Source organism: Harpia harpyja, chromosome 1 (assembly GCF_026419915.1).
Source record: "Harpia harpyja isolate bHarHar1 chromosome 1, bHarHar1 primary haplotype, whole genome shotgun sequence".
Taxonomy (NCBI): Eukaryota; Metazoa; Chordata; class Aves; order Accipitriformes; family Accipitridae; genus Harpia; species Harpia harpyja.
Window position 1 is genome coordinate 98,739,331 of NC_068940.1, and position 23,812 is coordinate 98,763,142.

Consider the following 23,812-nt stretch of genomic DNA (forward strand, 5'->3'; position numbering starts at 1 on the left):
AAACACTTTCTCACAAAATTCTTTCCTGAGGAAGTCATTATCTGTACTGCCCTTGTAATAGCCACCTTTCTTTTTCAGTAGCAAATATTTCTTTTAAGGCTGGTTTCCATACATTTGCATCAAGGGGAAGCTCTGGAAACAAGCCTGCGCTATGGCCACGCTATCAGGGAGAGGAGAGTGCTGCAAGGATGGCTTCGTGCACAGCCTGAGGTGGACTTCACAGCCTGTCTTGGTAGGAGAAAGTCTGCCTGCCAAATGGAGCAGTCAGAGAGAAGTCAGAAAACGTTTCACCGAGCGTTTAACTCTCCTATAGATTTTCACCCCATAAGGAAGCTATTGTGCTAATTTTTGCAGAAAATAGCATGCAGAAATTGCTTGAAATTGCTGGCACTCTAATAGTGACCTATGCCCACGTATGCGTAAAGCGGATAGGCATTTCATTTACATTTATCGTAAATTGTATGCAGTAATGATTTCTATGTGTTAAATTGCATAATCCATACAAGTCTGGCAGTCTCATAAAGGCTGTGGGCCGATGTCCTCTTTGGAATGCATCAGTGCCAATGAAAGAGGTTATCGTACCCTTCACAGAGGTTAGCGCTGCCTTGTATCTGCTGGCGGAACTGCTCCTGTGATCACTCTCTAAACCATGTCAGTCAAAATTTACCACGTAAACTCAAATAGTCTAAATAGCAGATTCCTTGCTAATGATGCACATTTTGCCAAAAAAAGGATAAGGGGCTACTCACAAGAGCGCATAGCTGGCACTTTGATGGACAGTAAACTCCTTACCAGCAGGGCTAGCTCCTGATACACAGTATTAGTCCACAGCCTCACATTCTGTCAATTCATCTATCCTCTTTAGTTCTAATACTTCTGCAGTTGCTTATGATTTCTTTAAAAAAACCCAGCACGACAGAAATGCTTTTCTTTCTGAATGTAGGATTCTCCTACGAAGTGCACAGAGATCTGAGATTTTGCCCAATGAGAGGTTTATAATCTGACTTGTAATCCACTTGGATTGAACTGGCACCACAGGGAGTGGAACAGTGCAGGTATCCTTTTTTACACTTTGTAGGGATATCCTAACAAATGTTTCCATAGCATTGTTGGAGGAGAGATGGTGCCAGCAGAAGCTCATGCCAATAAGTACTGGGTTAAGCCTACTGCAAAAGAGAGACCTCTCCATCACACCAATTACAGAAAAGGAAAGCTTTGCCTTTGCTTCCAGCACTTTTGGGAGAGCTGATCAGAGTGCCCTTTCCTGCCATTTCTCCTTATTTTAAACCCTGCCAGTAAGTCTCTTCTGCTCCTCTAAACAGTGAAATGGTGAAAGTGCTGCAGCTTTTAAAGGATTTATAAGGCTTAGCCGATCCCATCACTTCCTGTGCCAAAAAATAAGAGAAAGAATGTTGTGTGGATGGATGCTGCTTTGGTATTCTGCTGTCGTGTTGCCTAATATCAATTCCTCATTGTCTGTACTCCTCTCTGTAGCCATCTACTGTCTCCAGTTGTTCGGTAGATATAAGCTCTTTTGCACAGGAACCACCTTTTAGTTGTGTGTTTGCACAGTGCCTTTCCCATGACAAACCCGGCCATGAGAAAAATTTGTCTGTGATGTAGTAATAATCATAATATTTTTAGTATCCCCAGGATCTGCAAAGTAGCCATTCTTCACATACTTAGGTTTTTCCTGTTAAATCCTTCTCCTCATTCCCATCAAATGTGCGTACCTGCACACGCACACATGCACATGCAAATTCTGTAAATGCACTTAGGACCCAGGCAGCTCTGTAGACAAGCATTTATCTTCCTTATTTTGCACTTCACCCATCCAAGGATAAACATAATGCTTTTTTATTATATGATTAAAGTTTATATTCTTTGAAAAATATTGGGCCTTTATTTCTGAACTATAAGCAGGCTCCACCGATTCTTCCACTTTTTGCTGATTTTAAAGAAATTCCTTTGAAGGTAGCAAAGTAGCCTTCAAAGTTTTCATTAAGGCAGAGTTATGAAAAATTATTGTGAGAAACGATGGGCAAGTTAACATCGTCCCTATTCACTCTCACCTGAAAGCTTTATTGTGACTCCTGTTACTAGTGGCATCTTTGGTAATAAATATTTTCATTTTATTCTGAGGCAGAGCAAATAGATTTTGTTAGTGAATGACCTTGTGCATTAGCTGTGTTATTCATGATTTAGTGAGCCAGTCAGCTGAAATATTGCTAATGTTTTTCCAACTCAGTCTTGTTACATTTGTGCCACGAGGATGACATTAAGTGTAGTTGTAGATGAATAACAAATAACATGGCTTGAAGTTGTGTTTTGGATCATTAAAGAAATGAACCTACAGGGTACTGTTTTATTAACTGAGGAAATGACTGAAAAAAAATGACAGTTCTCGAATGTGTCTTTATTAAAAATAACAACAGTTTGGCATGCTGAGAATTAGTGGTAGTGCCCCTTAAATTTTTCATATACCAGTGCAAACACACTACAGTGTCCATCCAAAGACTTTGACAGATTTTAGATAAGAGTAAGAGTAATTCATACATTTCAGGCTGTTTATTTAAGAAAACTCAAAGTGGTGCAAGCAGGAGAATGCTAAAAAAGTACAGCATAACAAAGATGAGGATTAATAATTAGAGGCCAATATGTGTATTTTTAAATATTATATTTTATAATACCAAAGAGGGTCAGTGTACTTTCCAGGGACACGCTCAAGAAGGAGTGGATCACTTCTTTAAAAGTCCAATGACTGCTCTTGGTTTTCTTTTCCTGAGCCCTTTGGTTTGTTTTATGTTTAAAAGCTATAGAAAAAATAGCTGGTAGGCTTCTGGAGAGATGGTTTAGTCCTTTCCCTTACCCCGATAACACATCATCTACTCTAAAGAAACCATACAAGGTCAGTTAAATTCCAGGTAACTGGGTTTCCTGAATTTTACAAACCTACAACTGTAAGTAGCAAGTTCTGGATCACTTCAGTGGTTCTTTCTGCCCATAAACCAGCCCAGTTAATATTGCTAGAAAAGCAAGAACAGGGGAGAAAATTGTATTTCAGATACTACTATTCTGGGACACTAGGTAGATAAGTATTTTTTCTCCTATTAGATGGAGATGGCCATAGAAGCTTGTAATTTTTCTACTTTTTCTAAAGCATTACAAGGTCAAGGAATGGATTTTACATTAACGTTTATGTTTTTTAAGAGGACAGATGGTTCTTATTTGAAAATAATAAAACACAAAAAGGAGATGCAGTGGGTATGCTGAGGGATCAAGATAAAGTATATGGAAGGAGGCAATATTCAAATAGAAGCAAAAAGCAGTTACACAACTAGAATATGTAGCTACTTTGGAAAAGCTGAGTAACTGCTATTATCTGTTTGATTTTTTGGTAGTATTTTCATCAGAAGAAAATTAAAGCCATCTGTTGAATTCTTGACTATAAATAAAAGAAGGCAGCAAAACGGTTCTTCTGTAATGTTATTCCAAAACCCTGTCTATTTTAAAGGAAAGAAAAGAAGCTGTGGCCTTAAGCTCATTTTATGGTGTGTTACTTCCCACAGCATTGTGAAGGTGAGGAGGCAAAGACTCACCTGCACTGGAAGGGCTGAGAGAGGTCTAGGTGGTTCTTCTTACCTGCCCATCCCCAGGGACCATGAATCTTGCCTTCTAATTTGTAAATGTTAAGATTGAACATATGATGGTGAACTTTAATGTTAAGCTAACTGGGACTTTAAAAAGTGCAATTAAAAGTTGCTCTAGACATTAGCAATCAGCCCAGAAAGAAGCTTGCTGAGAAAAATTGTCTGCATTTGCACCGGTAGTCATGCCACTTTGGTCTACTTGAATGCATTCTGCTCTAGCTTCATCTCAACATACTGCAGGTTGTTTAATCTGAATTTTCTGTACAGAGCTGAAACTTGTCAAAGAATATTTATGTGAACAAATTTTGATGTGAGAGGTGGAATGACACTTCTTTTTTTCATTTTCTGCTAACGCTGGCTGAATTGGTACACCTTTAGCCATAAATAATGGATAAGTGTTTTAAGTATGCAAGCGAATCGTTACACATTCATGCGCTGCACTCCATCAAGTAATGCGCAGCATTGAATTGTCACTGTTAAAATGGTCAATAGCATTAAAAATTGTCACTGTTAAGAATTCATTGAAATACATTTTGTATTTGTAAAACATACATTGCCAAAGCATGGTTTATTTTTGTTGTTAGTACTCAGAACTCTTCTATTGATGGACATCAACTTCCTTATATTATTTAGGCGAATATTGTGGATAATGGGTTTCCGAAGCTCTGCAAGGAACTATTTAGAATAGATAAAGTTTTTTCATTTCTACAGTTCTAATTCATATAAACTGGTTTTGTTCATACTTCAAGAACAGAACCATCACATTGACACCACACCTTGAAAATTCCTCTCTCTAGCCATGGCATTTTCTATAGGACTGTTGTACTGCTGAAGTATTTTGGAGCTTGTACACCTATGTTTCTTACAAGGGTATGCCTATGGAAAAAAAAATAAAATTGGATTGGTTGACCCAACAGGCCTTTCCAGGCCTATATTTATATATGATGAATAAATGATACCTATCTCAGGAAGAATAAGTCAACCTCTGGCGATACCCATTTACTACTCTTGCCTAGTGAGGGAAGCTTGACTGATTTCTTAGTTGAGATAGCAAAGTTAGTAGAGGTGGATCCCACCATTAACAAAAAAGCTCCAGAAAATACAAAAATGTTATTGCATATATCCCAAACTCCTTTACTACGATTTAAATATCACGTTTTAGAATAGCAGTGTGCTCATTTTAAAGGACAGTTAAGGGAAAACACACAATTAAGAAGCTATTTATTAAATAAGTAAAATCAATGCAAGCGGTCAGGCAGAAAGAATGTGTTTAAAATACATACCTAATCTATGCAAACAGACAGCTACGTGAGGTCCTGATGTATCAGATCTTTGCTGCTCTATCCTTGAATATTATCTGACAATAGGACATTAGGGGGGTGGGAGGTAGATGGTTTAGGGCAGGGAAAATGATGTTGTTATAGTGAATGAGTTTAAAAAAATATACAGCTCTTGCCAGCTACTCAAGTATGGGCCAATTTTTCTCTTATGGCAACATGCAGTGTTGCTATTTGCCTGACAAATGGATTTTGTGTGTATTTTTTGAACAGAATTAAAGACAAACAGAGATGGAAAATTCCTTGATTGCGTGCATGGAGATTTGGCTGTCTTGTACCAAAAACTGTGAGAATGCTAAGGTGCACTGGGAGTGGTGAGCATGGCCTGAATTTCCATCTGCTCGTTTTAGTGGCTAGAGCATGTTGTAAAGGATATGAGCCCTCAAAATTGCTGGAGATGCAAACAATATTTTAAATTACTCCAGGCAGCAAGGTGCTGCATCTGAACAGATTGAAAGCTGAAATGTTGCTATCAGAAATTAAATTAATGCACGTGAGATTGAAACAATATCTAATTAAAATAATTTGAAAAATGACTTGAAAATTGAATACGACATAATATTTAGCAGGCTGTCGCTAGTACAGCTATGCGGCTCTGACTTTTCTGCAACCATTATCATTCCAGGCCTGGCTGCCAGTTAACTAGAAATTACACATGAAGCAACTATCTAATGCCATCACCTAGTACAGATTGGAAGAAAAAATACCTTTTCCCCGCATCCCGTGTACTTGGTCCTCACTAATTGAACTGTAAAATTTAGTAAAGGGACCCTTCTTCTCCTTGTATCTGGCCACCTGAGTTAGTCATTTTTGTTTCAAGCTGGAGCATTTTGAATGCTCACGTTGTGTTTTTGACTTTTTTATTAACAGCCTGATGCTATTCCTGCCCAGGGAGAGGAGTTACAGATTCACAGGCTGTAGACCCTGGAAGAAATGCCCAGGGCTGGACACACCACCCTGTAGACATATGCCAAAGTCAGGGACATTTTAACTTGTATTCCAGAAAGTATGTTCTTCTGAACATGGTGGTACCTAAGTATCTAATTCAATGTTCATTAAAGTACTTTTTAATTACTTGCAACAAAGGAAAGTGAATGAGGTGGGGGAAAACGAGGGGAAAACCTATGTAACATTGGGTTGTTCTGTAGGGAAAAGACTTAGGCAGCACTGAACCAACTGTGGTTTTCCTCTGTCCCATTCTCATTTAGTGGTGTGAATGTCTCAGCAGTTTCAGGAGGTGCATTGACTGTGCAAAGGCAGGTTTATTCTGGGATTGTGTTCTTCTCAGCAGGGAGAGCACCCAAATATTATGGGAATCCATTTTCCTTGAATTGCAAGGGACAAAGGTTTTAGCATCTGCTATGTACATGCACAGCACAGTGCGTGGGTCTGCCAAACATAAAGGTGGTCTTTCTGGTCCACCCTGTGAAGAAGCTTTCCATATAATCATGGGGTTCTTTGTAGGGGAGGAGAAAGCAAAGACTAACTTGATGTAAATAATGCAACGTCTGCTTATCTTAGATTTGGGAAACTTGTTAAAAAGTTAAAAGCTGTAATAAACACTTACTATCTCTCTGGATTTCCCTTCCTCCTTTTCCCTTTCCTTTCCTCAAAGAGGGGAAAGTAAATGAAATTCTTCTGAATGTGGCTCTATGAAAGGACCTTCGCAACAAGCTGATGGGAAGAAGACAGTTGTTGTAGAATTCATCTGACGGCCTACAGTAAATCTGAATTAATTGCCCTCCATCACTTTTTTGACTAGAGGTCCAGTCAATATAGTTAGTGAGTCTAGGGCAGGAATTGGCTCATTCTAAAATGGGCATGTAATAGAGGTCAGGGGAATCATATGTCTGTAAGTACTTTTTTTTTCCTTCATTTAGTTAATTACAGCACACCCTCAAAGTCAGATTCACAGCAGAAAAATAAGGTTTCCTTGTGAGTCACACCATCTTCCCACAAATACCATTCATATCTAAGGATGGTTTCTTCTCTGGAGCAGGTAAATCCTGCAGCAGCACAGGAGACAGACCGAGGAAGCCTCCTGCAAAAAACCCTTCCCTCGTCTCGCTTGTGCCGGTGTGCGCTCCCACGAGTAAACCGGAGGGTGCGGTTGTACTTGGCAACCTGCTTTATAGCTAACCTTTGTAAACCACTTATTTCTCAGGGCTTCCTTCTTCCAGAAGTGCTATAATGAGCGTGGAGGTCTGCTCGAAGCCCTCCATAACTTGCTTCTCCTAATAACCGATGGACTCTAAGGTTAAACCTGCCAACTACAAAACTAGACGCTCAAATTCCTGACAGATAACTTTGCTAAAGGAAATAAATGTTAGCCCTCAGAAAACACATCAGACCTCCTTCAGGTTAGTGAAGACTATGAACAGTGACAATCCCTACCCTTAAACACTCAGTAACACCCTCATCGTGCTCTCTAATAGAGCAAAGCCATTAAGTTGTCCCCATTGTAATTTAGATCACAGAAGAGACTTCCACGGATTCTTTCAGGTTAAAATAACTGGTATACAGAGAGTAGGCAAAATTATTCCACTGTAGCTACGTGCTTAATTATATGGAATACTGCATAAATTGTCAAGTGCAAAGAATTATTCTGATAAATTAAAATCCTAATTAAACAGGCTATTGCAGAATTTTGAGAACATTATAGGGCTCCGCTTCTTCAGGTAATTTGCATATCCTTCATCTAGTGAATTTAATTTAAAGGCCTCCTTTTTTGTGTGTTTGGAAGCCCTTTTTGTTTCAGTGGAAGATTAAAAAAGGGATTTATATGTTGCTAACTGGGTTGGGGTTTTTTTTTTTTTTGCTTTTTTTTGAATAGCTGTTTTTATTATGCCTCTGCTGATGAGTTTGTCAGTTCTCCATTAGTATTTCAGGATTTAAAACTGTGGCCATAAAAAAATCAACTTTGATGGAATGAGCAATATAACATGTTACCCAGAATTATCATTTCCAGTTCATAAAATTTGCAAGAGAAACATCATCTGCTGTATATTTGTACTGGAATAAAAGTTAGCAGGTAGTACACTAAAATACTTTAAAAAAACTTAGGGCAATTTTCAAAGGATTAGTAGCTTGTTCTTAATAGAATCATAGAATCATAGAATCATTTAGGTTGGAAAAGACCTTCAAGATCATCGAGTCCAACCATCATCCATGCCCACTAAACCATGTTCTGGAGTACCTTGTCTACGCGCTTTTTGAATACCTCCAGGGATGGTGACTCAACCACTTCCCTGGGCAGCCCATTCCAATGTCTGACAACCCTCTCAGTAAAGAAATTTTTCCTAATATCCAACCTAAATCTCCCTTGCTGCAACTTGAGGCCATGTCCTCTCGTCCTATCTCCAGCCACCTGACAGAAGAGACCAGCACCCACCTCACTACAACCCCCTTTCAGGTAGTTGTAGAGAGCGATGAGGTCTCCCCTTGGCTGCCTCTTCTCCAGACTAAACAGCTCCCTCAGCCGCTCCTCATAAGACTTAATATCTGAATTTATTTTCCCACTATTTCTTCCTCATCTATCGATAGGCTATTGACTATGTTTTATTGTCTTAAGTTCTCAATTATAGTTATGCATAGAAAAGTTAAGTAGTTATATTCACTGTTCAGCAGCTTGAAGCAGCTGCTTGATATGTAGTTGATGCTTCAGCTTCAGCACCACCGTTTTTGACAGAATTTCTTGACCTTCCTGAACTGCTTGTGGAGTTCAAGGTTAGCTAAAATACGCTCCTGAACATGCCAGAGACTGTCTGCTGTGTCTCTCCCTGCAATCTGGCGGTGCCTTAGCTTGACCATTTTCACGTTATGATTTAATCAATAACACGTCATGCCTTCATGCCTCCTAATTTTGGCAGGGTTTATGTTAGCGTGGCTGTCAGAGCTGTCCTTTGTGTTTTAGCCAATATCAAGGGGGAAGAGGGGTGTTAAGTAAACTTTTTTTTGTTTTTTAATATCAAAGCTTCAATAATTAAAGTCTGCAGGAAACCTATAAAAAGGAGGTCAAATATGTAATAGTAATTATAAAAGTCAGTGATTCAGCAGAGCCAATATTTTCTATTAACTGTTCATGTGGTAGGAAATTGCACACTGGGATGTTAGCCTTGTTGTTTACTTATTTATTTTGCAGCCACTCTGCTGTGCATTTTTCTTTATCCTAAGCTACCAAAGAATCATTTGTTGGACCATTCAATTTCTTTGAAGGAGGCTGTGGAGCTTTCTGTGTTTATAAATCTTCTGAAGTTTTGTATTTGGTAGAAAACTGCCTTTAATGTGCATGCTGGGTGTGAGGCAGCCAGCGTGGTAGCATGGCACACCTTTGCAACAAAATGGCTCATCCAAAAGGGAGAATGTTGTTACCTGACATGGCAGGTCATCAGCCATCAGTGAAGCAACATAGTCCAGAGTCTATCTCAAGGCTGAAAATCAAGCTCGTTAGCAAAGATTTACTTAGTTTGGGGAAATTCATACCGCACAACCTATACAACACAGTGAAAATGTAGCCTCAAATCACGTGGTCTAGGCAAATCTCCTTCTTGTGTGGTCCCTGTGACTCCAGGTGGAATAAATACGTTTGTGAATATGTAAAGCATGGCATAAGTATTAAGTATATGAGCATTGTATGCAGTTTTTAGGCTGCCATCCAGAAAAACCTTTAAGCTTTCTTAGCTTGGGACTCCATGTTCCTATCTGCTTAATCAGTAGCATATTAAAAAGAAGCAAAAATAAAGCTGTGTGGGTCTAAAAGGTGGACAGAACTTTCCTCTCCATTTAAATCACAGGCAATATTCATCCCTTGCTGAAGGCAGTTAGAAAAGTTTGTCTGTATTAGAATTCCTTGAGGTTTCACTTCTTGAGTCTTTGCACATACAAACTCTTACCAAAAGCTTTCCACATTTTGGATATATGAGATGAGATTGAGCCCTAATGATAAGACTTGCCTCTGAAATAAATGTGAGTCATTTGTGTTGCACTTTGGACAAACTAAATAAAGTATCAGTTCACAATAATATTGCTTCTGAGAATTGTCTGCTGCAATCTGAACTGTTTTGAATATGTTTCGAACGCCAACAATTGAGGAGTATTTTTCACAAATGAAAGAAAAATATATTAATTCCTTTCAGTATTTTTCTGTAAATTTGCAGTGTACGATATGTTCCAGCATACTTCTTGTCCTTTCTGGTAGGAATGTTTCCTTTAGGCAACTTAAATTGAGAAGCCGAGTCTAGCCAAACTGGGTCCGTAATCAAAGGAAAGAGATAGGTGCCTGCAGATGTGTGTAAGTTATGTGGCATGACTCATCGCATTAAATGTCCATCCCTTTCCATTGCCTGCAGAGAGAACGTAGATGACTCACTTGGATTACATAGTCAATGACTAGACGGCTAAAGGGAGGAGAGTTTAACAAGGCTGCAAGGCTTCATTTCTACTCATAAATAAATCAAGCCAGGTGCCTGGGTTTTGGCCATGAGCCCAACTGACACAGTTTGCATCCAGAAGGTTAAAGTCTTCCCATGCAAAATGGGATGACCTTACCCATACCCCCAGCTGGGAATAATCTCATCCTTGTGCTGTCCCCAGAACGGTAGTTGGGCATTGTTTTGTGAGAACACTAGCGGGCAAAGGTCAAAGTCATGTAAAGACCATAGTAATGGTTTAGAAGTATGGGTAATGGTAAGACAGTGCTCAAGTTCATGCCCTGGGCATGTTTGGGTTGCAAGTATAGATGTAGTCTTAGTGATTACTAGCCCTATTTTGCATTTAGCTTTTTTATGCTGCATTACTTTGGTTTTGTTTTGAATGCTTTTACTGATACGGAAGACGATAAATAGGAGAAAACTAAATTTCAAAAAAGAAAACATTGTGCATTGCATCCCTATGTTGTGAAATAAACTATTTATCTTACCTGCTAGGTAAGAGTCTGTATTTGTTGTGAAATGTCCTGCACAGTGACAGTGCTGTTGTAATGGTAAGGTGCTGCTCTGCTCTTCACTGCAAGGAAGACAGTGGAAAGTTTCCACTGAAGAGAACTTTCCAGACACGTTGTGTATATGTGTTAAATATTTTTGATACTTTGTATACAAGGGGACTAGAATTAGTTTGGCTTTCTTTTCACATAATAATGAACAATTAAGGGCATACCTATGCATTCAAAAAACTGACCAGCAGAGTTGCTGTCAGGGTAAGATATTCCATAGATGGCATAGGTAGGAACTCTCATGAATTTATTGATGGAGGAAAGAAGGTTGCTTATGTTGTACATGCTGCAAATTCATCCATATTCCAGCTTTCCTGTAACTCTTTCAATCTTAATTTTCCTTACAGCTATAAACAAAGAGAAGCTTGAAAAAACAACTGGACTGAAAATTCTGCAGACTGGTGTGGGGGAGGTAAGTGGCTTGGGGGCATTTTACACTCTCAAAAAGATTTTAATTTGGGGGTTTTTTTAAGAAATCCTGGAGCTCATGAACGTTTGTGAGCTACCAGCCTGATAGTGCTAAGGGCCTTTTTATGATACAGTTGCATCTGTCAAAATACAATCTGCTGCACAAATAGCACTGTATCCCACAGAGAAAAAAATACCATCCTTATGAGAAAAGTGCAGCCGGCTTTAAGAAATGCAGTTTTTTGCTTTGTTGTATCACAGGAACAAAATCCCCAAAGATGAGTACAGCAACTGAAGTCGTCGTATTATTCCCCTTGGTTTTGATGGAGTGCTATCTCATCCAGATCAATGAAAGTTTAAATTTGGGGTAAAGAGTCTTCAGATGTTAGAGAGAATCTAACAGTGAATGACTTGCTTATTTTGGATGTAACTTGAAACATAAATAAAACATGTGTCTGTTATACTGGTGATATCACTAAGCAAAAACTCCACTAAGCAGTTCATCATTTATTAATAAAGATGATGCTATCTGCTAAGAACCTTGTATGAACTACAGTTGATTGCTAATTCTCGTGCTAATTTTGTGTACACAGTTATCTTTTTTTTCCTTTTTCATTTAAGTAATTTTGCTAGTGGTGAATGCTCACAGGACTAGACAAATGCCTTTTTCTTGTGATTACATTATTCTCAGTATTAAGAATAATGAATTACTAACTTGTAATATACTGAAGGAATTTACTTTTTTTTTCTTTTTTTACTGATTATCATTTTTTTGATATTTCTAATTTTTATCAGTTCACACCTAAGAACTTAACTTGCTGGGATTTCTGAGGTTCTTTGTGTAACTTTATTCACATTATTAAAAGACTTGGTTCTGAAGAGGTACCAACACTGAGAACTGCTGAGATGCTCAGGGTCAAAGCTGTAAGAATTAGAACTTGGAAACAAACATAGGTGAAATCATCAGAAAATGAAAGCCAGTGTCTCTCCTTAACTGGAGCTGATTTAACTAGTTGAGGTTCTCAAGGGTGCATAACCTCAAGAGCTGGGAAGTGTATCCTGGAGCATGGCTGTGCACCTCAGGCTGTGTCCTGACTTCCAGCCAGAGTGAAGCTTGTGTTTGCGCTATCCGCAAGCCCTGTTTTCTGCTAAATAACAGGAGAACCAGGACTGTGGCACAGACTATGGAAGCCACATTCAGTAGAATTTTACCCAACGGGAGTTCTTATGCTAATGAAATACTTCCATGTATTTTGTCCAATTCCAGTCATTGAATGGATTCCAGTTGACTTCAAAGTCGGCTGGAAAACGAAAGCCCACTTCACTTCAGATACTTACTGTTAAATGAATTGTTATCTTATATGTCATCAATGGAGAAAGAAAGCACTTTCAGATATTTGAAATGCAAGAAGTTGTCACCTGTTAAATGCGTCATTAATCCACATTGGAGTAATAGGGTTGTTGTAACCATGGTAGTCTAAGGATGTACTGGAGATACAGCCTTGAGGGTATCCTAGCTTTTTTTAAGACCAGCTGGTCTTAAAATTTCCAGTTCTATTTTTAGAACTGGAAAAATGAACAAGTTCTTAGGCTAGAAATCACCCTAGTTTGGTTCTTGTGCTTGGTTTAGTAAAAGTCACTGCAGAACTCACTTCCCATATATTTAGGCTATCATAGCTTTTAAAAAAACTGGTGATGCTACTTGGATTAATAAAGACTTTGACAGAAGATTGTGCTTTACACTCTGCCAAATATGTATTTTTAAAAGGCAAAAAGTGAAAATGAATTAACTGAAGGGAAGCAGACATTTCAGCCTAAATAAATTCCAGGTTACATCTGAGATATGGTGATCAGCAGCGAAAGAACCAAGTGGTTTGGAACATTAAGGTGATGGAAGAACATTTATTCAGCTGCTTATATATTTTGTTGGATGTGAATTCTCCCAGCTGTGTACATTCCGCTTTCTAAGTCTTATCAGATATGATTGTGTACATAATGAATACATTTCTGCAGTCTCACCTACATGAAAAATAATGGAGTGCTGTAACCAAGCTGTTTCTTTGTTGAGAGGATATCAGATTCAGGCTATTTCAGGTTAAATCTAACTATGTTAATCCAGTTTTGCTGTTTGTTTTTGATTCACCCTGGTGTTTAACAGTGTTAAAATAATAGAAAATATGTATTTTAACATAGTGAAGGAGCCTTTTGTTGAATAAGGATTTCTTTTTCTTCACACTGAAGGAATGGAATTATATGTAATGCTAACTGTAAACCAAAGTTAAGATGCTCAAATCAAAAGTACTTAGAAAAAACTCTTTAGTTTCAGAATGAGAAATGACATTTTTGTTTGGACAGTAGGTCAGATTCATGACAAAGTTAATGAATATATATTCTTCACTTGCAGGACTGTAAAATAAAAAGGATTAATTTTGCATGGCAAGTTTCATATCTCAGATAGCTCAAGAGAAATATAGCTGAGATACTAGTGGCAAATGGAGCAGCTGTATAAACAAATGCAGGAACTGTTCTAAGCTCAGCAATAATTCATGTGTTGCTCTGGACAGTGGAATCTCTTTCAGGTATTGATCTATGATAACAGGATTTGTGCCTCAGAAAGAAATGTGTAGACACCAGTGACTACCCAGGCCTTGGGTGCAGTAGAAGGAAACCGTCTCTTTCTCTGTGGAGAGGAGAAATGCTTTTTGGAGCTCCTCAATCTCTCACTTTCTCTCTCTATCTCAAGAAAAGCATTTCGAAAGCAACAACAGATTATAAAATTCACACCAAGCTTACTGAGCCCTTCAGTCAAGTCTGGGGAGGGCTGATAAATTGCTTTTATGTCACTGCATAAACATGTGCTATGTAGTCATTAACAACACGGGTCTGGAGTCTACCACAGCTACAATACACTTCATCATCTTTATGTCATGTGAAAGATTTCCACAGCTTCAGTGAGTTTTTTGGATGGAGCTGAGGTTAGCTGCATTGTGTCAATGTAGGGTAGGCTTTGCTTTAGCAGGATTAAAAATGAGTTCCTAAGCTGCAATGTCAGAAGCTGCTCATGTGTCACGATGTTGATTTAAAAGTTCTATACGTTTCATGGGAAGGTTTAGATAATATAGTGCAAAGCATTGTCTGGACTGTGGGTAAGCAGAGCTTCTTTCAGGTCATTCTGGAACAACAGACCCTTACTTGTACTCCCAAAGCGTATCTACCTCAACATTAACATTTGCCAGCAGAATATTCAACAGTCCAGGGATCCAGAGAGCTGGATTGAGTTTGATGTGCTGTGTATCACTCTTAAAGTGCTAATTATTTTGGCACCTATCTTGTTTGTGAGAAGGCTGTTGTACTAGAAAACCAGGAATAACTCTGCTGTAGAGAAAACCGGTGCCGACATTGAAATCCTGAGGATGTGTGCATTGCTGTAGTACTGACTACCTCTGGAATTATATTCCCTAACATGTTTATTTTCTGTTTGGAGTTTTCCAGCACCTATAACAGCTCTAAAGCTCCTATACAGTAGCCCTCCCAGATTTATTTGGCTCATTGTCATGCATGATGTTTGCACCACACAAATTCATCATGAGCTTTTCACACCTTCTTGGTTATTCAGATACAACGAAGCTGCTGTTGTCTTTGAGGTATTTTCTTTTGATCTCCCACACATGAAATAAATCTCTGAAGTCCTAAGGTCATCTTCAGAAGTTCAAGAACCTCCTATCGTTGAGTGTATGTGAGGGTATGAATGTAAGTGTTGTGTTATCTATGTGTATATTTGCATAATACCATAAGAGGCATAGTACTGGTAAAAAAACTGAAGAGCTGAACAGCATTTAAGCAAGACCTGCAACTCCATTCTCCTGTCTCCCAAACCCATGCGAGCAATTGCATTTTGCAGAAATAAGAGTTGAATTTGTTCCTCTGCTTGGCTGAGCACCCCTGCGAGATCTGGGGGACAGTATTTGGTCTCACATGGAGGGAAAGCCTCCTTAGCAGCAGCACGGCTCCACCTGACTCCTGCCGAGTTCAGGATTCAGCGGGGTCGGGAGCCCCAGTCCCATGCAAAAGTTAGTCCAACTGGACTTCTACCCAGGAGCTGGTCTCCAGCCCAAGGGAGCTCAGCAGGCACCATGAACCGCAGCCCTGCATGGAGGTCACTGAGTAACCTGGAATTCCTTCCACACCCTTTAGGAACTTAACCACTTCTTTCTCTGCACATAAGCACTTTTGAATTATTATAAACGCGCAGTATTTTTCAGTTCAATTCCATGCTGAGCTTGGCTGTGACCGGAGTTGGTCTGGTTCAAGTCCAGCCCCAGTTTAAGAAAATTTCAAATAATGGTTCAAATGCAGTTACTGTGGCATGGAAAAATAACTGTTTATCCAGCTTTTGGTTCAAATTTGTTTTCAACAACAATTTCAGAATAACAGGTCAGGCTCTCGGTGGCTCAGGAAAGTGTTATGATTCAGATCAGGTTTTGGAGGCTAAGAGTCTATGATTTGAATAATAAGTTATCTGAATCGAGGCCTGAAACAAACTGAGGGAATGGCACTGTTTCTGTCTTGAACTGGTAAAACAGCACCCACTGTGGAATACACTATTTTAAATTAACTCTTTCAATTTCCCAGTAGGGCTGCACAAAATACACTCATCACTGGAATTGTAACTTTGTAGGATCTGAATCGTGATTCTCATAGGGCAGCCTTAGGAATTAGAATAGTTTTCTAAACCAAATGGAAATAACCCAAAATATATGCAAATGAACACTTTGCCATACCTCTAGATGTTCTAAAATAGCACAGTGATATTTTGACATGTTTCAGGATATTCTCACTTATAGATATTTTGATAGGTGTAGAATTATGTTGATGTTGCATAAAGTGATGTTACTACAATAAAGAAATCTGCATTTAAAAATTCTAGTGAAGCTAGAGGACATGATAAGACAGACTTTCCAGTGATGTGCAAGCCTCTTTGAGGCAGGAGTCAGATTTCTAACTTGTTATCTTCCTTAATGTTGCCAAATTTTGTCATTAATGCCTGTGTATCCAGATTTTACCCAGAATGATATTGGAAATCCATAAAAAACTGGAGCGAGTGTAGAACTTGACAAATATTTGCAATTGTTGAAGAATAAGGTGTCAGCTTTCTTCCAATCCTCTCCGACTACTAGGTAGAATGCTGAGGGTTGGCTTTTGGCTTGTAAAAACTAAATTAGCCTGGGATTTATCTACTCCAGCTGCCTTTCTTACAGTGACATCTTGACAATCAGCAAATGCTCCTGATCTGGAGCAGGTATTGCGCCCAGAAGTACACTGGGATAGAAAGGGATGCTATACCCAGGATCACTTAGCCAAGGTAGCTCTGATACTGACCACAGTGTAGGAACAGCAGCTGTGCATGCACAAATACTCAAGTTTTAGCCCAAGTTACAGGTAAGTTTTTCAACTTCCATTGAAACCCACCCTCCTCTTACCAGAACTAATTAGGCTGAAGCCAAGCACAGGTGCATATGAGGGAATACACCTCTGCATTACAGTGGAAGTGTTCTTAGACCAGGGGACACCAGGGAGGACTTTTTCCATGAGCCTGCTTTCAGCATCTTTTCCTACAAAACCCAAGGCTTAAAGATCAACAAATTCATTTTTTCCTGTTACATGAGATCTGGGATTGGAGTTCCTGCAGACGGCTCTTACTGTTGGCTTTTGCTGATCACTGTGGCTGTGTTGATTAGCAGTTGAACAGAGATTTCCAGGTGGACGGAATTTTGGAGCAACATACGTTGCTATGGGCAAGGCGTGTGTCGGGTCACAGATGGGCTCTTTGCTTTAAGGCATGTAACTTTAAGAAAAGTAATCATTAAATGAAAAACTTTAAGGAGTGCAATCCTAGAAATATTCTTGGTGAAGGCACAATGAGGAAGATTTACTTTATCCCACACACACAGATTCAAGATTCTAAAGCTGTGTAACCCTTAAAAATTCATAGATTATATTTTACATAGCATGCTACTAGTAATATACTACTATTATGGAGTTTTGCTGGCAGTGAATAATATCTCACTATTACAGTTTTGTGAGTATACATGTATAGTAAAGTGATGCTAATCAGAAGTTAGTCATACAGTAGTGTTTAGAAGTAATGCTTCAAGAGCTTTAAGGAATAAAGCTAAACAGAACATTAAATTTCTCCAAAGAGAATGATGGAGCTCTATGGCTCATTTGTTTAAGATCTTGTATGTTTTTGCAAAATGCGTTTTAGCTAATATTTAGAGATAATGTTAATGCTATTTATTAACTATTCATTATGGTACATAGCCCACTAGAGGGCTGCTTTTCAAATAAATTGCATCCAGAGTGTTAATAAATGGCAAAATAAAAACAAAAAATATGCAGCATGAATATGTATATCATTTTACCACATTATTTTGTCGTATACCTTCTGTGACTACATGTTATATACAGAACATACTAAACAATATAAATCATGGCCCCAACTCTGCAAACGTTTAGAATATGCTTAGCTCTAAGTATGTAGTTAGGCTTTCCTTTTAAGCTACTGATAAGTTTAGAGTTAAAGAGATGCCTGGATGCTACTGAGACTGTCTTCTGTCACATATCACACCGTCTCTGGTTGTGGAGGGGCAAAGTTCCAATGTTTATCTTCTCTATTTGATTTGAATATTGCATAGCAGAGGTATTTTGACATCTGAATGACAGGTCACAGCTTCAGTTTGGAAATCAGGTGTCAGTAGTAATTTCTTTTCTTGTGCTCTGATTGTGACAACGCCCTCCACCTTCTTTACAAATTTTTAAAGAACACGACAAGGAAATGAGGAGATTATAATGTTAAGAAAAATACAACAAACCTGATTTTCAAAGACAACTATCAGTGTATATTGATTTATGTTTTCCTCCTGAAACAGTATAAAAAGCACAAGTATTCAAGTGTCATGTTGGTTCATGAATTCCTTTACAGTAGCACTGTGTGATTTAAAGGAGCAGAAGTGCCAAGTGATGTGGCAGTTGCCATGGCAACTACAGCAATTCAATTTTTATTCAGTATCATGTAAAATGAAACAAGATACGGTTTGCCTTGTGGCTTCAGGAACTTATGCATCCTACCAGTGTTGTTCCTTTTTGTCTTTTTTAACATTGTTCCGTTAAAAAAGTAGCATATGTTTGTTTTAAGGATTAGTCTTGGTTTTAGGCCGTGTCATGCCATTGTTTTCAAAGCAAAGTTTCCCTTACAAACCGTTATAGATCTGTAGAGAAAAGAGATTTAGATACTAGCACCGACTACATAAAGCAAACTGCAGGGTAATTCTGCTTAAAAATCAATGCTATTATCTATGATTTGGCAGCCTGCATTTGATATATTCATAAAGAAGATATGTAGGGTCTTCACATAGGAGAATGTGATTGTTTGTACTAGATATCTTACTGATTCATGAAATTCAGCATCCTCCCTCTACCAGCAGCCAGTTCATTATGACTCAAAGGAAAACAAATTCTTCAGTGGTATAATGGGTTGGCTGGGGAAGCTGTAGATTAAGAATAAATTCTGTTTAACTGTCTGAAGTTTGAGTGATAGAGCTGGTCAGAAACTGTGAGAAGGGAGATTCTTCCACCTCCAGAGGCAAGAGCTTGAACCTGGCAGGAACACATGGATTTCAAGCAATCTCAAACACAGATTTAACTATTTGAGGAGAGGAAAAGATAGCAGAGCCCAGTCTCTCAGCCCTCTCTCTAGCAGTCCCTGGGCAGCAAATGTTCCCCTCCAGGTCGACATGGAAAGCCACTCACCAGGATATCTGCTCTCGTTCTGTAAGCATAGGACAGTAAGTGTCTTGGGCTAAGATTCAAGCTGTGAGACATCCAACCTTTCTGTATGAATCCCTGGCATCAGGGGCCTTACAGCTACGTCAGCGTTAGTAAAATAAGCAAGAATAGGGCACAGAACCTGCCACGGTCCCACATTCATCTGTACTGTTAAATTGTTGGCATGGTCACTCACATTGTGTCCTGTGCCAACTAGTACTCTTCTAGGCTGTGTTGCTTCCAAGTCTAAGCAAGATCCAGGCCAGGGACCATTCATAACAGGCAGCTTCGGTGTGGTCTGCTTTGGAGCACCGGTGTTAAGGCACATGTTTTCCTTAGAATTAAAGCTTCAGCTGCAGGTAGTGATTTTTTTTTCTATCTAGTTACAAGAATTGCTGTGCCATTTATTGTAGGTTTTGTAGTACTAGGCTGTATAACTTAAGATCTGACCTGCTTTCTGGGAAGGCTGAAGGTTTGGTGGCACATTCGCATTCATCCTGCCCAGAACAGTTTTGCACCTGTACATCACTAAGTTTCCACCCTTCGAGGCAACATTGTTGTAGTGCTGCTGCATGTCCATCACTTCAGCATCCTTCAGAATGCAAGGCTTTATGTGCTATACATATAAAATCATATTTTAGTCAGAATATTTTTAACCAGGTTCTAAATTTAAGCATGAGGATTCCTATTAAATTTCTTTTGTTGAAGCTCAGTTTTGTCTCTTTTTTCCATGAATCAGCAAGATTTATCCTGACGAGATAGTTTTGAGGTTTAGTTAGGCAGACGTTTGAGTTGCCTTGATTAAGCATAGTTTTAGTTTTGCTTGCACTTTGACTGGTATCAAAGGGAAATATTGGGATTTTTTAATAGAATTGCAAACCTACTTAACTGAATTTGTAACTCAAAGCTTCTGTAGAAACAGCAATGTAATGGCTCATGAACTGCAGAATGTCACTGATAGGTCTCTATTTTCACTTTGGTACATTGCTGGGCATTAGGCACAAGCATTGAGGAGATAACTGATCCTTTATAGCTATATACTGCAGCTCCAGCAAAACACCCGTTTCAGTGAAGATTTATATGTGTCTATGGACTGCACACCAAGACCTGGATAGGGCATGAGCACAGCATTTTGGCATGCATGAAAACAGCTCCTGGGTCAATATGACTGCTTTTAGCACTGCAGATAGATCTATCATAGAGCGATTTTTCAGTGTGATCTGAGCATATCAAGTGTTTGAGTATCAGAACCCATGACAAGGAAAAGGGACATGATTCTGTGCCACGGAAAAATGACCTAGTCCATTAACGCCCAAGGACCATTGCAGCTGACAACAGTTCACTGTGCACTTTGCTCTTGCAAAGGGATGTCATTTTGCAAACTATTTCTCTCTCTGGCTCTTTACCTTTAGCAGGTAGAGAAATTACATCATTTTACAAACGTCAACGCTGTTTTTATGATACAGATTTCACTTGATTGTTAAACTGTTAATTTACAGATCTCTACTAAGCGAATGCAGACAAATTCTGGTCCTCAAAGCTCTGCTAATGCACAATGTTCGAATTTTAATTTCCAGTCCATCTTAGATTACGGTGATGAAAAACAATATTTAATCCCTCGTTAACACATGAATAAGCGGAAACTGTCATTTCCCACCAAACAATAACGGGATTATCTCAAGAACTGTCAGTTTATGTGAAAACATTATGTTGCCCAAATTTTCATAAAAATTAGCAGTGGGTAATATTCAAGATCAGAGCAATGGAAAGAGGGAAATCTGCATTCATGGTAATAAATATTCATATTTGTCTGCTCAGGAGATGAAAATCTAATCAAGGGGCTATTGATGCGCTGGCTTTTTTTTTTTTTTTTTTAAACCAAGATGTTTCATCTAAATTGGGTTTGATATGGAAATTAGTCTCACTCCAAGTCCTCCAGGCCATGAGCATGCTGGGATAACACTGGAGGTGTCCGGTACATCAGATGTTGCTGCTGGCATCTGCCTCTACAGACAACAAACACAATAAAATAAAATAAAAAATTGGCAACATCTCAAGGGTCAAGCTCCCAGTGGCTTAGGGTGTTGTGGGGGTTTTTTTCCCCCTAAACATTTTAATTTTATCCCAGTTAAATCCTCAGTACTGCAGGGTTAAAATTGTCAGCATTTTTTGCTTTTGTTGACAATTACCATAAATCAGAAGACACTCTGCATGAAGCTTAATGAAATATGTATGATCTAAAAATGGGAAGAAGATAAGTGCAGTACGTTGCTTTAGGGTTTTGTGTGTGTATCTACGTATCTGTGCGTGCATATGCACAACCTGAAGAGCTAACTTCTATTTTGTGTGCTGTGCACTGAATGGAAGAGTCAGGCAGTTACCAACTGGAGAACATATAAAAAACAAATCATGTGAACAAAATGTATCACAGTTTATCCAAAAGTGAGAGTAGTGTGCTTTCTATATCAGTTAATAAGTTCAATTAGTATACTTGTCTGTTAAATTATTCACTTAAAAATATTTCTTGATTTTTTTTTGTCTACATTAGTATGAAAATCTGGTCCACCCTAAAAGAAATGTTTGCCTTGGCGTACTTTTTTTATTATTATTGAACTCAGTAGTTGTACATAGTATCTTGTCCTTCCTTGTACTTCTTGGGGGGTTTATGACCTTTTTTATAAATTAAATATATTCTTAAGCACATCCTTTCATGGAAGGGCATTGTTTTTTCTGAGATCTACCTAGCAGAGTTGTGAGGGCTACTGGACACTAGACAGTTTCATCTAGCTACCGTGCACACACAAGCAATGTGTGACTCAGTCCTTTCAAAACTCAAAATACCATCAGTGAGTTTATTTAACTCCTGTGGAAATTGTCATACAAAACGTAACTTTTTTAGATTTGGAACCGGACAAAAGTCATATCAGCAGCATTCAGCTATATTGCCTGTAGCAGGAGAGAGCAGAAAGGAAAGATAAGCAGAGACTGCTCTGAAAGAAAGGATATTCTTACTGACCAAGAAAAGAGAATAGCTAGAATGCAAATATCGCTAGTTGAGGAGGTTGCATCCTTTCATTGTCAAATCTATACCAAATAGAAATATGGAGATATGGCTTGTACTTTTTCAGAATTCCAGTAATTTGTGCAATAAATCATTGAGAGGCAAGTATAAGCAGCCTGCAGAGTGTGGTGCGCATGTATTGGCAGACCTGATATCTTTTACTGTACAATCTGTGCTGGCATCTTTGTCCAAAATGTTTTTCAGAGATTTTATCTTCCTAATCAACTGCTTTGCCAAGCTTAAAAAAAAAGAAAAGAAATGCATGTAGCATATATAGCAGATGGGTGTTCAGCAGCATACAGGTGTCTGGCACACAGGTGCCAGATAATGTAAAGTAGTTAGATATTTTCTGGGAAATCCCATTATTTGTTCCTAAAAGAAAGATTTGCCCATTTTTCTAGTGCTACCTGCACTAGCAAGTTGTACACCTGAGAATATTAATGGCCCCTCTTAACTGTCACCCATTTGACCAGAGTGGTGCTTAGACCAGAACTGCCTTTTTTCTCTTTGCCTTTTCCCAAGACACTAAATTGACTCTGTGAAGTTCATCGTGTTCTGTAGCAGAACAGCAGCAGCCTGCGCTCAGGTTAGGCAGCACTACCTGATCCAAGTTCTTCTTTATTCACTGCACCTTCTTACATGTTTTGCTATTAATTTTAGCGTAAATAATAACTCTTTCATCATGGAGAGAATTGGGAATTCTTCATATATAACAAGGAACTTTGGCTACAATAGAGGAATATTTAGGAAAAAAAGATCAAATCAGTTATAGTAGCTTCTACTGAATGCTGATTTGAGTTTGTCTTAAGTAGAGAGATTATGTTGGTGATCTATTGATTAGAGAAGCATTAAGCCATAATACATCTCAAGGTAGTATCTGGAGATAAGCAATGCAGTGCTACTTGTAAGCAATATATCCAGTACAGTGTGAGTACTCACACCACTAATCTCTGCAACCTATTTTAGCCGTTTAAGGTACTTTGTATTAAATAATGTCCTTGGGTTCTTGCCAGAGGTAAGGAAGAGGCTTCAGGTGCTTCATGGCCCTCAGCTGTGGTCCTGGGTCCCATTTCCAGTCACCTTCTTGCAGGAAGCTGCTACTTGACGCTACTGAAGTATCACAGGCAGCTTCAGGATGTGTGCTCTGATTTTCCTCCCAAAAGTACTATGTATACACCTAGCAGTGCTCAGCGGGATACGGTTCTGTGTGTTGCAGAGCTTTTTGATGTTGTGGAGCATTGCTGGTTTCCCATTTGGATGAAATCAAGTCTTTTCCTAGTTTTTAATGATAGAAGCACAACAATAGAGACCCAGAATAGAGTGGAGGTGTAGGTCCTCATGCAGGAGGGAAACCCTGGTTTTCTGCACTGCTTTTCTATGTGGGCTAAACCTCATCATCTACACTGGGTAGTAGCCTCCTGGAATTGTTTCATTTTATGTAGATATTTTAATATTCCAGATAGTTTATGAGAACCTGGGACAGGTAGGTGTTCAACATAGCTCCTGGTTCATACCAAGATCTTTGTTCTGTCAAGCAGGTGAA

The 23,812-nt window shown here is 38.8% G+C and overlaps 1 protein-coding gene across 2 annotated transcripts in view; it reads left to right on the top strand.

Moving 5' to 3' along the window:
* PTPRN2 (protein tyrosine phosphatase receptor type N2) overlaps positions 1-23,812 on the top strand; it is a 672,845-nt gene that overhangs the window by 420,043 nt on the left and 228,990 nt on the right. For both annotated transcript variants that reach the window (XM_052806687.1, XM_052806693.1), the window contains exon 12: positions 11,324-11,388. In XM_052806687.1, coding sequence (XP_052662647.1) covers positions 11,324-11,388 — 65 coding nt within the window. The remainder of the gene's footprint in view (positions 1-11,323; positions 11,389-23,812) is intronic.